We start from the raw sequence: 18,313 nt of genomic DNA, 5'->3' as shown, positions 1-18,313 counted from the left end.
ACGATAGTGTGAAAACTCCTTCACTCACATTCTTCCAGAGAAACCCATGAAAATCAAAAGATATCATAATATTTACTCAGGACATGGACACAAAAGATATTCTTGGCCAACCAGATATAACAGTTGAACACTCTGAACAAATTAATTAAGCAGCACAGAGAGCTACATGACCTCCAGCAAAGGACTTCAGGTAGTGGGGGGAAAAAAAAAAATAATCCCTGCATTTCATTCATTTCTGCCACTGACCTGCTGTGACCTTGAGCACATCATGTTGCCTAGCCCCGCTCCATCTTACCTAAACATATCGTGAGATTTGTATAAAGGGTATTTTCCCAACACGTATTTATACAGTGCCTTACAGAATGGGACTGCAATCTCAACCAGGACAGATAAAAACAACTCTAGGATAAAATAAGAGTATATATGTATAATTTGATATAAATCAGGATTTAAATATATTTCACCTTTTTAAGAATGACACCAACTATATACATTTCTAAATAATGAATTGGTTACTATGTATTTTTTAACTTATGCTAAAAGAAAACACTTTTAAAAAGACATATGCAAACTGGAAGTTACCCAGGGGTTGCTTAGTCACAGTACAGGACTGCTTTAAATTATCCTTCAGACATTTCAGCAAAAATGGAATAATAGGTGCAGCCTCTCATGATGTGGAGTTAAGTCCACGTGATAATTTGCACCACTCTTGTTCATGAATTTTAGAGTGCCAATACAATGGACTCATTTATAAAGTGTCAAAAATCTTGGTGAGACAATGCTACTACTGTAAAATAGTTTTTCTTCTTAAGAAGTCATTAATTTTAAATATTAGTTAATTATAATGACATACTATTACCAATTAGATTATATCAACTCACATGTAGTGTTCATAAATACCTACTAATTATATGTAGAAATAAGGTTGCCCAAAAAAAGCCTTTGGGCAGGGGGGTACATTTTTACGTGGCTAGTAAAAGCCACCGTTCTTTCAGCTAGAGCACTACTGAATTAAACGGGCCTTTGGTATATTACTAAAAAATTTAGAAGTGTTTAAAAATATATTTTAAGAGATGAATATTTGGATTAAATGTCATATATGTTTAAAAAAATATTGTGAAAACTGCCAAACACCTTGTTCTAAATACTTAACTGTCTTTGTTGAAAGAGTCTGATATTCAAGCTGTTAGAGTTGTATTAAATTAAATGCTTGGACAAGAAAAACGTTTTACAAAAATTTATTGCAACCATCAAATACTTAAAGGCATTCTGCATTAAGTACACTATTAACTTCTTAATAAACAAAACTACTGCAAACATTTTAAACAGTACCATTTAAAAGATCAAAAGGACCAATAATAGGTAATTACACAACAAAAGATGAAAGCATACAGCACTGTATGTCATATTATGACCCACTTGGATATTGCATTTTGGCAAAGATGATTTCAAGACTATTAATATTCATGTCATGCACATCCAAAGGTATGCAAATAACAGAACATCTAAACTAGAGACTTGCAAACATGAGAGCTCCCCCGCTACAAACACCCAGTAGGTACTATGTACCCTCTTTGGCCTGGAAGAAAATAGGCAACTTATCTGAAGAGTAGATAAACTATTTAAACACTTTGTATTGAGTAAACAGAAGAACAAGTTTTTAACTTCTTGAAATTTGTTCCATCTTTTTACATTTTATGTATCTGATTTTGGAGCCAAGTACAACGCGTGAGGAACGTAAAAATCAGACTGCAGTTACCAGTTAACATGTCTGAAAGTTTGACAAAAACTGGTTTATTGACAGAATACCTCCTCATCTCACAAATATATATTCAAAATATCCCCTAAATAAAAACTTCAACAAAGATTCAGCTTAAAAACAAAGTACAGAAACTGATTTTTAAACCCCAAATCCAGATATTACTGATTTGTTTGTTATCCAATTGGGTTAATTCCTTTCCCAATATAGCTCTTAAACTAATAATTAAGATCTGTCAGTAACATTTGTATGGTAAACACTGAACTTTGACAAAAGTGTATTGGCTTAGTTATCAACCAGGAACACTCCAGAAAAACAAAAAAGAAAAAAAGAAGGAAAAAATAACCAAAACAGGACTGAAATTAAAGTATCATTTTAAAAAATCTTGTATTACCAATGTTTACATGTTCTGCTTATGACCCTGTGCTGTCAAGTCCCTAAAGAGCATCTTCCTTTAGAAGTTAATTATTAAATTTGATGACTAAAAATAAGCAAGAACTACATCAGCAGCAACATTTTGATGCCAAACTGAGGTCCGTGAAGGATATAAAACAGTGTTTTTAAAATTTAGTTCAGCCACAGATCAAAACATAACAACTCTCTGAACAAAGATACCACACTCTAAACTAGAAAGGCCAGAAGCAGAAAAAAGACTAGATCAGCAACTCTGCAAAGCTATGAAGCTGGTCCCACACATGCTATGTGGCCAAAAAAAAAAATCAGTTTCTGAAATACTGTATAAAAATTTGTTGAACAACTCTTTAACCTAACTACAACAACCTCCAAAAGGAAACTGCGGCTCATAATGGAGCAATACTTCATGTTGTGCATTCACTCATCAGGAAACGAAGCTTTTACATCTTCTAGCCAGGCTAATTTTGATGACTACAATGGTACTGGTAAAATATGACATGTCTTAACTAACTATATCTTACATAAATTCATTTTTATTGAACTTGAAAGTGAAGCAATACATATAAGCCAGAATTCTGAAAATACCTATGCAAAGACTTAAAATTTATATGTATAATTAACCTCTTCAATACCAGTTGAGCCTGTGCACAGTGCTTGTAGAATCAGGGCCTTAGCTACCACCTTAGTCACTTCAGGTACTGTTTAGTGGATTAAAACTCAGTCTAATTAACAGCTGAAAATATCTAATATCGTTTTATCCACATTTGTGTTTTCTCTTCATTGAGAAAAGGTGTTTCAATTAAAAATGCAGATGATGTAACAGTAATAAAAGTTCAATCTGAAAAGATTTTAGCACTGCATATTGCACAGATGCAATTTTTTACCTTCTATTCATATAACTAGCTGAAATTCACATTTATCAGAAGTAGGTTTTTACCTGCCTGAATGAAATACTTGTCACAAACCTCACACTTTCAATGGGAACATAAAATGGACAGCGCTGCAGTGCATTTATAACACACCCTCTATGCAAGGTGTGTTAGCTTCACACTTCTAAGTACTTTCTTTGCATTTCTGGATTTTGGCCTCTGTTTTCTGGCCCCTTGTTCAAACTTGCGGGAAGCCCGTGAGCGAGTCTTTACAAGGCAGGCAGTCGTGGGTTTTACAACCTGCTTGCTCTTCCGTTGCGCCGGTTTGCGCCCACGCCTAGGGTGTGTTATAATCTGTTTTAAGTCCTTACGGATGGTATCATACCTATTCTCAGGATCGTCATCATCATCATCTTCCTCCTCCTCCATTGGAACAGCCCTTGATTTAGTCTCTCCCTCATCTCCTGGGGGAGGAAGGCGAAACAAAACACCAGAAAACATGAACACTTAATACATGTAAAATCAGCAATAAACACCACAGCACATGAACTATTGCCTCCATCAAGAATCCCCATATAAAAATACCTTGGTAATACCAACACTTCTCTACTAGCAAACAAAAAAGCCAGTTACCTATCTTGACATATAAAAATAAGTATTTTTATTAATAAAAGTATCTAGCCTTTCAAGCAGCGCTTTTACCCACGTTATGCTTGCTACTACACACACCTTGCAATTCTTTCCTTAGTACATACTGTGAAATTTGGTTTTTTATACCAAAACATATAGAAACTGAATACTCCACTTAGGATTCAGAAATTAAAGTTTCCTAAGAAGTTATTAGCTCTACTTCAGAAGCTCCACTACTGAATTTGTGTATATTGAAAAGAAGGCCCAAACAAATATATTACAGAATCACTTATCAAACTTATGAGCTACCCTACTGCCACTAACAATGACCTTTGCCTATTTTTGCTTTCAGAGTATCAAATACAATGCACGTACATTTGTTGTGTACATGGGAAGACCTAAGTTTTTGAAAACTACACGTGCTATCCTTACTGCAAACATCAAAACTCAGCTACACTACATGGGTACTGCCTCACATCAAAATGAACAGCATGGGACAGTAATAGAGAAAGAATAGCTCAGTATGATGCCCGCCTTTCAGCTCTGCTGTACTCTCCTGGCTGAACTGAGAGGAATTCGGATTATTTCTAGCACACTGCCCGGCCTCTCCCCTTTGTTTTCTCTCGTTCTTCTGATTCACATATAAGTAAGTCAACTAAGACCTCAAAATCCTAATGAACTGAGATCCCCTCCTTCATAATTTCTACTATTTTCTACCTGTGGGCAGTGGACTAAAACTAGGCAGCGAGAGGCTTGCTCCCAGTTGTTTTAATGTACACTTGTCCTGGAATTACCACTAGCCAGATGTCTGACAGGAACTGTGTAAGAGGTGATCACAAAGTCCCTCACTCTTGAGCTTAGATAAATACAAGTATCCTGCTGGTTAAACCAGATTCTAAGTCTCACTCAACTATCAACCTACATAGCTTGTTCAGACACAGAAAAGACTCCTTTATTTATTCACTGATTAAGCCACAAGCAAACTGAAGAGAAAGGGCAAGTTTGCTTCCTCTTAAAATAATAAACCAAAGGCAGATTCTCATAGAATCATACAATAACTAAGGCTGGAAGAGACCTGTGGACATAATCTACTCCAACTCCATCCTCAAAGCAGAGCTACCTCCAAAGTGAGGTCAGTTTTCTCAGGGCCTTGACCAGTCAAGTTTTGAGTATTACCAAGGGCAGGGATTCCAAAATTTGACAGGGCAACCAGTTCCAGGCTGTGACAATCCTCAATGTAAAGCATTACTTCCTAGCATCTAATCAGTTTTCCTTGCCAAAAGCTGTATCCACAGCCTTTCACCCTTTCGTCATGCATCTGGCTCAGCCTTCTCTGTAACTACTCATTAGGTGATTAGAAGACAGCAATTAAGACTCCCCATTTTTAGCATTATCTCTCCAGGCTAAACCAACCCACTTCCCTCTCAGTCCAGCTCTACTGTCAATCAGTCCACACGACCACCTCATTTTTCCAATTTGTACGCTGTTAACCGTCTCTCCCATCCAATAATTGTCCAATCTTTCCACTTGTGACTTGCAAATAAAACAATCACTCGCGCTGCCTCAGACACCTTCTATATATTACAACCAACTTTTTCATCCTGGGCCGTTTCAATACCAAGTCTATGAACATTGTACATGAGCAATTTTATTTTTAAAGTATTTTTCTTTGATGGTCCAGTGATGCTGAGGACTGTTGCGTATGGTTTACCGTCACTGAGTACCATCAACTGTCTATCTACAGCGAAGGTTTTAACAGTTGTGGCAGCTACCACACGCAAGATACTAGTTCATTACTATGCAAACCATTCATTATTTGCAATCTCTTGGCATCACTGGGGAAAACACTGTTTTGGCAGCCATCAAGGAAAAGCCCTAAAAGTCCCAGTATTACACGCACAGAGACACAACTAAACTTACTTCATCAGAGGACCTCGAAAAACAAACATTACAGGGCTGTATAATATGCAGAGTAAGAAACTTATTTTCCAGTTGTTACTCTACAGTGACGCAAAACACCATTAATCAAACTTTGCTTTCTTACAGGGCTCTAAACCCAAAGCAGAATAGCACCTGTGAAAAGCAACCTTTGCATCCACAAAGATTAACAACCCTCCAGAAACTGAACTGCAGCAAAACTTAGGGAAGAAGTGGATCAGCATCAGGTTGGTAGGAAAAAGGAGGAACACTATGTTTAATTTAAAATCTGTGTGTTCTGTTTGTTTGGGGGTGGGTTTGGTTTTTTTTTGTTCAAGAAACTACAAACCACAATCATCTCATTTTCCATTTAGCGTCTGCCTACAAGTGCTTTTCTGGAAAGTCAAAATGCAACTATGTCCTTTCTGCTATCTTCATAAACATATTGCTGTTTCATCCATGTTTTGCTTAGTTGCAGCTTCGCAAACTACTGTAACTGTTGGCTCAGATACAGTAAAGTCATGTACAGAAAGTTCTAGGAAACATCAATAGAAGCAAACAAATAGGAAACAATTTACCTGCCTAATTACAACAGCAAATAGATTTCATTTTTTTCTAGTTGAAATTCATTTATTACAAACATGTGTACTGTCCATGTAATGTGAAAATTACTGAGTGCTCAAATTCAGCAGTGCTGAATTTCTTTCTAATTTCCTAAAGATACAAGACACTGATGAAGTAGTTCTATCTTGGTAAGAAAAAGAATTATTACTGTTAAACCTGCTATGAAAACACTAAGCAATGACAGATTTCCGTTAAGAGACACCACCTGCTCTAAGGCTAGATCGGTCTCACGAGGCACAAAGATCATCTACCTGATTTTTAAAAAGTATACTACAACACCACAGGTCTTCAGGGTCATCTCTAGTGCATAACCACGAGCTGACAAATTTGAGTTCACTAGACACCCCCTGCTTAAAGCCAGCTTCTGCTAAATAGTACCTGGGCAGCCAAAGAGAGGAACAGGCTTTTGAAAGCTGTGCTGCAACAAAATACCTGCTGGAATTACAGACTTAGCTTCTCAAGCCTCTCCATTTACAGTGACATCCTTTTTTCCACAAGTGACAAGCTGCACAAATTCAAACAGGTGCTTTCAAACCAGCATCAGAAAACCTAACTGGCTGCAAACATTTTAAATGTATAATTACCTACTTATGAATATTTTCACTTCTAGATTATTAAATGTTACCCAAGTCTTACAAATTTCCTCTATTAGGGTATTAGTAATACGTGTAGATGAACATCTTTTGCACACCTGATGACTGACAAAATCCTGTACCAGCAGACAGCATTAAGTTTTCAGTCACTGGCATAATTTTCTGCTCATCACTGCTTCCATCACCTGTTGAATTCTGTTCATCGTTTTCTTCCTTATCAGATGAAGAAGAGGAAGAGACAACCACCTTCTTTTTTGTCACTTTCTTTTTTAAGTTACTCTTTTTACTTTCCTTCATTGGCCCTCTTTTTATCTTTTTCTTGCTGTCTTCATAAGACTCCTCATCAGAAGAGGACGAGTCATCCTGTTCTTTCTTGGAAATTTTCTTTTTGTGACTTAGTTTTTTCTTTTCTTTAGTTTCAGTTTGTTTTTTACTCCGCGCAGCATCTTCGGAAGAACTCTCCTCTTTTAGGGGAGATTTCTCAGCATCAGAGGATAAATCAATCGGTACTCTTTTAGATACTCTCTCTCTTAAACTCCTCCTTTTCTTTTCTTTAAACACTGGTTCATTTTTAGTTTTGTCATTTTCAGAAGAATTGCAGCTTCCTTTCTCTGGAGATGACTTTTCAACATCAGAAGAGGAATCTTGCTCTTTCTTGTAACTTTTCTTTTTCAATTTTTCAGATTTCTTCGCTTTGCTTTCTGATCCTTTTTTATTCTTGAATCTGTCTTTTGAAGAATCAGAATTGTGCTCTTTCTTTGCAGATTTCTCAGTACTCTCTGAAGAAGAATCTTCCTGTGCCTTTTTCTTTTTCAAATCCTTGCTCTTCTTAACTTCAGTTGGCTTTACACCTTTAGAACTCTCCTCTTTCTCCAGTAAAGACTTCTCAGCATCAGAAGACTCTTCGTGCTTTCCCTTTACAGTTTTTTCTTTTAAGTCTCTGGTTATCCTTTCCTTAGCAGCTGACCCCTTACCAATTTTTTTCTCTTTAGAAGAATCACTGATCTCCTTCTCTTGGGAAGACTTTTCAGCATCATCATCTTCAGAAGATTTAACTCTCCGTTTCTTCAAATTTATCTTTCTCTTACTACTTACTTTTTTCCTCTGCTCTTCTTCAGAGGAATCATAGCTATCTTCTTTTCGTGAGCATTTTTTTTTAGCTTTTTTTGCAGACTCAATTTTACTCAAAATTTTTATTTCTTTTTCTAACTCAGAATCATAGTTTGAAGAATCTGAATAGTTTTGTCGTTTCTTTTTAGCAGCGGCGGAATTTTTAGCCGATTTGCCTCTTTTGGCATCTAAATCTGAACCAGAACTGGAACTTTTTCTTTTTCGTTTTCCGTTTTCATCCTTTACTGGTTGATTCTTTAGAAATTTTGAAGTCTTCTGATCATTTGTTGGTGCTTCACTATTGCTATCAATATCTGAAGAACTGTGACTCATCATAGCCACTTCTTTAAGAACAGCTGGCATCTCATCAGAATCTGAGCTATGATCTAATACATATGGCTTTTTTGATTTAGAAAGTTTATTAGGGCTAGGACCATCAACAGTACTGTCAGAAGAATTTCTTTTATCATTTTTGCTCCTTGGTTGTTTCGATGGTTTTCTCTTACGTTTTTCATGACATGTGTCATTGCTATCTTCTTCTGAATTTGATGTTAAAGGACTGATGTCTGTTGGGCGCCTCAGAGGTGTGGTCTTCACACGTGGTGATCTCCTGAGATCACATTCCTCTACAAGTGAGACAGTTTCATTCTCTGTGGAAGGTTCACTGCCAGATTTGTGATTTTGTTTTCCAGAATCACAGTTTTCTTCTCTAGGTATTACATTAACATCTTTACTTCCCTTTTCTAGATTGCCGTCTTGATTTTCAGCTTTCACTGTAGACTCTGAAAGGGAAACTGGAGTCAATTTTACAATCAATTCTTTTGTTCCTTTAGCAGATGATTTTAACTTAGTACCACCTTTGGTATCTTTCACAGGAGCGTTCAGTTTTGTATTTGAATTTAGAGTCTCATGATCTGTTCCTGTATTTACACTGTCTTGCTCATCTGATGTAACCTGCATCTCCATAGCAGATTCCAGAGTCTCAAAAATATCTTCAGGAACAGATGAGGGAACAGACACTATATCCATGTCTAAAGCCTCTGTACTATTAGGTTCATATTGAGGTTCTTCATTGCTGCCAGACCTCTTATCTTCACCAGAAGTACGCTTGTTATCTGTTTGTTCCGTTCTTGGAACGCTTTGATCCATGGGCTCGCTCTCAGGCTGTTCTGATACAACTTTTTTCTGTGTCTTTACGGTCTCACCCTCTTTTAACGTCACGTGTTCCTTTTCTTCATCTTTTTTCACCTCACTTTTTTCTGATCTAACATCAGTTTTTTTCTCTTTGGTATTCTTATCTTTGATTTTAACATTCAAAGCCTGAATCTCCACGTTCAGACCTTCTTCTAGTGCCAGATGAGCCTTTTTCATGTCATTCAACACAGATTTAAAAGCTTTTAGCTGACAAAGTTGCAGAGTTGGGCTTATTTCTACATTTTCTGCAGCGTTTTTCAAAAAGCTTACAAAGCTAGAATTCAGATTTGTGGTCGTTTCAACCAGCTTTTTTGTTTTCTTAAGCAAGTCTTTTGGCACCATTAGTGCTTTATAGGAATACGTTAGTGAACCTGAATGTGAATCATCTAGTTTTTTTTCTTCACCGTTACAATTTGAATTATTTCTCTTTGGAGAAAACTTGACTGTATGGTCATACATTTTACTTTTTTCACTTTCAACTCTGATCTTTTTTTTGTTTTGTTGCAGTAACTGTTCTAAATTTTCAAAGACACTGTCACATGCAGTGACCAAGTCCAACAAAGGCTCTGGATGGCAAATATAGCAGTGCCACTGGTTATTTTCATCCAGTATAGTCGATAGCTCCTTTCGACCCAGGTTGCGCAAAATGCACTTTTTACAGAAGGCGTTATGGCAAAAGTCACAGCAAATCAAATTTCCCCCTTCAGCACACCACCTGAAATGAGACATAAGAAATATAAGAGTCTTATCTCCGTATCTACAAGGTGACAAATTTGAGGTTCACATATTTTTCACTATTTGATAAAGAAATTGCATTTTAAGAATTCAGGTGATAAACAAGATATCCATTAATCGAAAACATTATTAAAAGCATGACTGAAAAGCACTCAACTGAGAATTTGAATTTATTTTATTTTACAGCAAAACTAATTAGCTCAAGTCTTTCTAGCCTTAACTGGTATATTACTGCTGCAGGCACACATGAAAAAAAAAAATATAAGTTTTTTGATCTATGTCTAGATTGCATAGTCTTTGATGGAGATCTGAAAAGTGGCTGACAAGTAAGCTCATAGGCATCACAGACCACACAATTTTGACTGGATTACACATTTATATATTTGACATAAGGACAGGGCAGTACTTTAGGATTTCAAAAGTGGGAGATGCATCTGGAAAAGTAAGTTTCTGTGGCTCACAAGGCTTAGAATGTCAGGTTCTTCAAGAAAGATGCTGAGGTGTTGGAGAGAGTCCAGAGGAGGGCGACCAAGCTGGTGAAGAGTCTGGAGGGTCTGACCTACGAGGAACGGCTGAGGGAGCTGGGGGTGTTTAACCTGGAGAAGAGGAGGCTCAGAGGTGACCTTAGTGCAGTCTACAACTACCTGAAGGGAGGTTGGAGCGCAGTGGGAGTCGGCCTCTTCTCCCAGGCAACTAGCAACAGGACAAGAGGACACAGCCTCAAGCTTCACCAGGGGAGGTTCAGGTTGGACATTAGGAAGCATTTCTTCTCAGAAAGGGTCATTAGCCATTGGAAGGGGCTGCCCAGGGAGGTGGTGGAGTCACCATCTCTGGAGGGGTTTAAGACAAGACTGGATATGGCACTTAGTGCCATGGTCTAGTTGACATGGTGGTGTCAGGGCAATGGTTGGACTCGATGATCCCAGAGGGCTCTTCCAACCTGACTGATTCTGCGATTCTGTTCTAGCCCCACCTTTAAAGTATTTGCAAGGTGGCATGCTATTTAGTTAGAAATGTGATATCTTACAAGTGCTTGTTATAGGATTTCTTTATAAAATGTGTTCCTGTTAATTGCTAGAAAAACAATCAAATAGTTACAAAACCCCTGAGGCTGAGCATTTCTTAGTGAGAAACAATTGTTGATTAAGCTCTTATGTACTGGTCTTTATCTGTCAATAATGTCATTATTGCAAGGAAAAAAACAAAACAAAACAAAACAGAAGAGCTGTGGATGTTATTTCGTTTTTTGTACACTTACCTGCACTGTTCATCCATTCCATCTGAATCACGGCTAATGTCATCGCTCATGTAATACTTGTAGCAAGTCTGTAAAGAAAGTGACAGGACAAGGAATTGTTTATTAAATTTCAACTGGACTTCGGTGATTCCGACAATTTCAGCATGTATTAGAAGCAAGCCATTAAAAGCAGCATCTGCAAGGTCTTCAGCATTCTAACCCTTTTACATGTGTTAATCTTAAAAAACATCTTCCATAGATACAACAGGTCCTAAACCATAACTTCTTATTTAGATGGCTCAAGTTTTATTTGAAAATTAAACAGGCTCTTGTTTCATGGCTGCGTATTTGCCTATTCCAGAAATCAACTGAATGTTTCTCTTCTAATCTGTAAGTTTTTTCCATCTATTTCCTAGGTAAATCAGCACCACATCTTCCCTGACACAATTAATCCTACATAAATTACAATTTTCAGTTGTAAGCTCCTTATATTAGCAATCGATACCATAAGGCTTTAAATAAAAAGGTCTTCAGCATTTATCCTGACGTTAACAGCCAAGGCTTCAATTTCCAGGTGCAAACTAAGCATTCTCTTTGAAAAATTTGTAACAGTAAGAAAAAAAATACACACAACTCAGCTAGTAGTAGCAGTGGCTTCAGTTGCTGATTCTTTAAACCAGATTTTGAAGGTGTGGGTTTTTTTCCAGTTGTTAGTAAAGAAAGTTCTCCCAGACCTGAAGCTCCACTTTGAATAGGGATTAATACAAGCTATTAGCTAAATTCTGTCCTTTTAGCAAGTGCATCAGTCAATTCAGAATCCCGAAGAGGCTTCAGCACCTGAATTTAAAGTGATGATGCCCCTTTGTCTGCAACAGTTATACACCTGTTCAACTAAACTAACCAAACAAATAAAAACAAACAACAAAAAAACCCCAGTAAAAGCTGATGTTTAGACATTTGAGGGAACATTTATAGTCAAAGGAAAACAGCTTCTCAAGTCTGTGACTGTTTACCTAAGCAGGAGAAAAAATAAGGAAAGAAATAAGCACAGAAAGTAATGGAAGACATGGAGTATGCAGATCAGGGACTTCCATTCCTCTCTCTCACATTAACTTAAGGCCATGATCAATTAAGTAAAGATACATAAAGTTTATGGGAAACAACACATGATATAATTGCCTAGCAGAGCTCACAGTCAAGAGCTGCTATTGAACCCAACACCCTAAACAAGTTTCAAAAATGAACCAGGTAACTTGCACGCATCGCAAGAACATGTACCAGCTGCATGTTAAGGATTTTCAAGTCTAGGAACAAAAGTTAGGACTCCAACGAAGACTGAAGACAGTTATCTTGTAAGCTGATTCTTCTAAAGCATATTTTATAAAAGAAACAAGCTGGAATGAATAGAAGAAATGAGCCAGAACATTAGACTAGATGGACATGCCTGAGATGGTATGTCAGCTGAAAATGTAACATTAATTGGGAATTGGGGGAGAAGCAGGAGGGAATAGAAGTGGAATGCTAAATGTTCACTGTAACACAGATCTGTATCTCTCTATCTTTAGAGGTATCTTTATAAATACAGAATCTCTACAACTGGCAAGAGAGATCTCTGTATCTCTTTGAAAATTAAAAGAGGTCTCCACAACAGGAGGTACGGATGTTTCCTTCCTCCCCTGTCCCCCACGTTTTCCCATTGCAGGCAACTCATGGTCTAACTGAAGCCACCCCATGAAACCACGTAGCTGAAGACCCAGATGCTGGTTTTGGGTTACAGACTCGACCATCATTACAGATGCTGCCACAAATTAAAACAGTCCAGGAGCTGTACATGAGTGAAACCGAGATGGCTTTGAAGCTACTTTTCTGCTTCTTATTCCGATGTTGTTTTACATACAATGCTTTCCCAGGAGATCCAGAATTGAATCTGCTCTTGTAATACATTACGAGTAGGCAGAAATTTCAGACAGGTCATTTAACATAAAAAAATTCAGTAAAATTATAGCCTTAAACTGTAAAAATAAATTACAAAGAAACCACAATGAGTTTAACTGGGGTATAAGCAAACAGGAATATAAATCTGTAATCTGTATTTGCTTTTTTGTTTTCTGCTTTTAGTTTCCTTAATTGCAACAGTTAATGACTGAAAAGTTTATTGGCTAATAAACAGAACTACTCCCACAAAAATCCCACCCAAATCAACTAATATGACATTTCAAACAAAAACAAACAGTACAAACTGTAGAACTGTTTACCACATACCTTACAAATAAGAACTTTCAGTGTAGGATGTCTATAGATTGAATCCTTTTGAAAATGGTTCACCTGTTGCCCACAAGCTGTACAGCTTACAATTCCATGCAGTCCTTCCTCTATAGAGAGGATTATAAACCACACATTAATTGTTTTCATTTTTGGTTGGTGTCTTTTTTTTTTTTTTTTTTTTCTTTAAGAAATTTGTACATATCTATTTCATTTTCTCAAAATATTTTGGCCCGTTAGGTTCTTCATATGCCTTTATTACTTTACCACCCAGCATTAGAGAAATCTTTCTGTAACCACTCGCTATTTAAAGGCTGAAATAATTTTCCTCTAATTTCTTTACTCCACTTGGGGCCAAGATACAATTTTTTTCCTTTGAGATATTTGATTTGGATTAACTGGTCACCTCAAGAGAACACACCTAAATAAGAGTCATCGCTAAAACTCTTTCAAAGCAGGCCTGATATTCTGTACAACCTTCCTCATTTAATCTTTGTTCATAAAATACCATTTTCATTCACATTTGTATTATGGTATTTCTTAAACACACAGTTTTAGTTTCTCAAAGAAAAATACAGAAACCATTACAGAAGATGCAGGAAATCCTTGTAATAGTGCCTGAAAAACCTTCTTTCACTTTTTGTTCCCTTCTTGATGGTAGGTTGGGGGTTTTTTTGAAACTACAACTTTGCTCACTGCTCCCACAGTTTGTGCACTGCTCTGCTGCTGTATCTACATTTGGTCAAGAAAGCGTTTCCTTAATGTCAGTCCCCCAGTTCACTTTGAAAGGTGGTGAACTTGGGGTTGGAGGCTCAGTACATGCCAGGCTGTTAAACCGACTAATTAATACTATGAGATCATTCTGATTTCAACAGCAGTGATGCTTTTAAGAAAAAGGAAAATCATTTGTGAAAGCTCACACACTCCATTCATACACTTTCAAAAACTTAATTTGGGATCAAGCAGAGAGAGGTTTGATACGGGATCACTTAACTGTGACTTGGCCTTTGCTGTCATGTTCAGTAAGAAGTATGAGGAAATTAACTCAAATGGTTAACTCAATGGTTACCCTCTGAGTACACAATATTTTTTTAAAATAATCACTACCACAGAATTAGAACCAAGCACCAACACCACAATGTTAAGGAACTGAATGAACATTCTCAAGACACAATACAAGCTACTAGCAATTTGCTATTGCAGCACAATCTCAAATAACTTACAAGCCAGTATGAACAACTAATGAACCCTTACAACTCAGTGAAAATAGGTCTGAAATTGTGAATACAAGAATGGTTGTCTTCAATTCAATGCATGGATGACTGCGCGTACTGCAGAGTTCGTGGACTTGCAAAGCACCTCTTATGACCTCAAAAACAGCTCAAAAGCCTATTTCAAACACTGCTGGTAAACCTCGAATAAACACATCCACCATATCATAGTACTTGGAAAAGAACAGCACATTCTATTATACCAAGCAGCACAGAAGCCCTACCCAGGCTTTGTCAAACATCACAGTCCTTAAATGGGTAGAAGAACCACAGAGGGTAACAGCCAACTGAGGGAGAACAAGCTATTCACTGTCAAGTCCCAAGCCACTTCCCCCTTCTCTACAACTTTAAGGGAAGCACTGCTGCCTCCTTCCTAAAATCTGCAAGTTGGCACCAGAAAAAAAAAGAGGATAATTTAGGAGGCAAACCTTTGTAAACCATGTTACTACTAGAAATGATGATGATCCAAAGAAATAAAACAACTCCTAATTCATTTATACTGAGAAAATACTTAATAAAAAAAAACATTCCTAACTATGCTTTTATTAGCAAAAACACAACCATAGCCATGCTGCAGACACAAAACTTGAAAATAAGGACTGACACAATGCCTTTTACACTCTTGGATAAGAGCATTTGGATGCTAGAAAGGCAAGAGTTCTATTACTACTACTATTTCTAATATAAACAGGACATATAACTTCTAATAAAAATGTGAAGATGCAGTCCGCCAAGAACAAATGGACTTGACATTTTTTATTTTATTGTTACTATTTATTTACTTGCACTGTGCATAGAAGTCAGGATCTCAAGTAGTTCTAGCAGCAAGAAAAAGGTACATGCCACTAGTGTAACTAGACTTGCTGCATGCAGGTGTGGAATAAATGGATCTGCACTACCTCTTCTGTGCACGTCACAACATAAAACTGTTTTGATACGTTCCTATTCCAGCTGCTCTTGAGGTAGACTGCGGTCATGTCTCTCACCTGGCTACCCTTCCTGGTCTAGAAAGGGGGACAACACAGGAGCAGGCAGTACCTATTCCATTCCCTGAAAGTGGACAGGAGCTTAACACATGTACTGGACAGCTTTAAAATCAAGTCAAAGATTATCAGTAGTGACACAGATATAGCTGAGCTTGCCCTAGATAAAGGTATGGCTTAAACTTGATGTCCCTTCCAAAACTATTATCTTAGATCAGGCACCAGTACATGAGCAACCAGTCCAGACAGACAAAGGAAGGCCTGCAAATTCTCTAGTGATGGAGAAAAAAAGCTGGCAAGGCAGGTCATAGGAATTGTCCTTGGGATGCAGACACAGGCCACAAAGCTCAAGCAGAAGAGTCTTATCTCTTTAACACTATACCCCTTAAGATATATGTCAGACCTCTTGTAAAATTGTTATAAACACAAATGGAAAAAGCACTCCTATATGCTGAACAGAACATCTTGCATGAGTAGAACAGAACTGACTTTCAAAGATTAATAATTTAGAGAAAAAAACAATGCTCAAAATGTGATTAAAATCACTCGAGCCCATATGTATGCACAAGCACATTTCGACACAGTCACGTTTTACTCTTCTTCAACCACAGATGGAGAACTAGCACTTACAAAATTACAATAACACTTAAAAGAGAGCAAGTATCTCAAATGATACAGTGGGAAGAATGAATAGTGTGTACAAGAGTTGTTTGTCTGAATATCCTGGGTACTGCTCTAGGTGTGTGAACCAAGATATCAGTATTAACAAAAATGCCTGCCTTCTTATTGGCTACTTTATACATAATTCTCCCTCTCCTTTACTTTTTGGAAAAAAAAATGAGAGATGAATTTCTGTTATCACTGTTATCTACCTAACTTCTCCTCAGTTTTAGCAGCAGCTATGGAAAATCAGCTGGCACAGCAGCTTTTCAAAGATAATCCTTAGAAGGGCCCACTGGTAGGGAATTTCCCACAATTTAAAAACAAAACAAAAGTCTTTGAATTGTTAGAGGTTTTAGGTTTCTTGTTAGCTCACTGACTGATGATATGCCTGTACGTGTCCCTGCTCAAATATGGTTGTTTTCTTGTGAGTCAGTGAATGTTCCTGTATCAACGGTGTTCCAATGTAATTCCTTAAAAAAGGAATACCTGTAACACCTGATTGCAACCAAGCAACTGTTCTGAACATAAAGCAAGAAGGGTCCATATGGAGTACCTAATGATGCATCCTATAGCTACTGAAAACATGAAGTTTAATGAGAACTGATCTTAGCTTTCACTGCTGCATTGCAGGGGCAGCAATGGAGGCTAATTTCAGCCAGCTAGAATCCTTAATAAAAAAAAAGCCAGAAGAGTGGAGGTATTTTTAGGGTAATTTATTACAAATATGAGCAATTTTTAGATGTACCAAATGTGGTCATAACAAACAACCCGTTTTAATAAATGTTTTAAGTTGTATTTACCTCCACGCTTTTTGGGAGCTTCAGGTTTCATTTTAACGGTATTTCTGCTTCTAAATTCAGGCCCTTTAAAATCATCTTTGTCTTCATTCAGCACTGGCTCAGGCTGTACAACCACTGTACCTAGAATAATTTTATTTAGAAATTGGAAACCATTACACATCCAAATGAAGTGCAAAAGTCCTGTTTAAATAAAAGCCAACACAGAACCTTAAAAAAAAAAAGTGCAATCTGTTGACTAAAACTCAAAGTTTTGAATGCACAGATGTTCACAGAAAACAAAAACAAAAAACCACCACACACTTCAAACTACATCTGTTTTGCAGTTGTAGGACAATAGCCAAAGAGTGAATGGGCTACAAGGAGCAAATTCTGCCCTCTCTGCCCTGATGTGGTACGTGCAGAACAGGACTGTCATACTGCTGGGTGGGTGTAGTATAGGAATTTGCAGTGCAATGCTACAAATAAAGGACTTTGGTTAGGTCACTTCAATCTATCAAAAGCCTTACAGTAACTACTCTTTTCTCTCTCTTTTCCCCCTTCTACCTAGTTTCCCTCATCTTAAGTTATTTCAGTATGAAATAAATGAAAAAGCAATAGAATAAAACCTGTTTTGTCTTTAACAAAATGCAGAAATTAACTTTATTTAAACAGAGAAGAGTACTAATCAAAACTCTGTGACTGAAAAACAATCCTTCCTACTTAAGAGCTCAGTTTTAACACTTCTGTTGTGAGGACAATGGAAATAAGTTAATATTCTGAAAAAATAATCTTAAAGTGACTGCTTTAAATACTGCTACTCATGCAGTAACCAGTAGCAGTCCCTCCAGTTTTTCCTGTAACTTTCACAGATAAGAAATGGAAGAGATTAATCAAACTCACACTATAGTTAAGAAGAGCGGGATGTAGGCTTAAAGTATTAACTGTTTTAAAAGGGTGCTTAAAAATAGATCCAATAATGACATTTCCTCCCCAGATTTAGTTTTACTTTTGTTGACCTAATTGTTAACCTCAAAGACACAACAGTAAAATAAATAACACCTGCAAATGACAGAGTTTGAGACTTCTACAAAAGAACAGAAATAAATTATTTCCCCTGTTTCACGTTGGTTTTATACAGATGTCAGTAGACATTTGAAATTAAGGCACCAGTACATCCTGGTGTACCCACAGACTGAAGTATGCTGGGTTCAAACCTACAGGTGCTTGGTTTCCTCTTTCAAATGCGCGTGCACAGGGGGTGCACGTGTGTTTG

The 18,313-nt window shown here is 37.2% G+C and overlaps 1 protein-coding gene across 1 annotated transcript in view; it reads right to left on the bottom strand.

Moving 5' to 3' along the window:
- The window catches only part of ATRX (ATRX chromatin remodeler), an 82,089-nt gene that overhangs the window by 45,300 nt on the left and 18,476 nt on the right, over positions 1 to 18,313 (bottom strand). The window contains 5 exon segments of the mRNA XM_068409731.1: positions 3,428 to 3,506; positions 6,905 to 9,825; positions 11,104 to 11,171; positions 13,345 to 13,454; positions 17,062 to 17,181. Of these exon segments, the coding sequence (XP_068265832.1) occupies positions 3,428 to 3,506; positions 6,905 to 9,825; positions 11,104 to 11,171; positions 13,345 to 13,454; positions 17,062 to 17,181 (3,298 nt within the window).

This window comes from Nyctibius grandis, chromosome 10, assembly GCF_013368605.1.
Source record: "Nyctibius grandis isolate bNycGra1 chromosome 10, bNycGra1.pri, whole genome shotgun sequence".
In the NCBI taxonomy this organism is placed as follows: domain Eukaryota; kingdom Metazoa; phylum Chordata; class Aves; order Nyctibiiformes; family Nyctibiidae; genus Nyctibius; species Nyctibius grandis.
The sequence above is the reverse complement of the archived record's forward strand: the minus strand, read 5'-3'. Positions and strand labels throughout refer to the sequence as shown.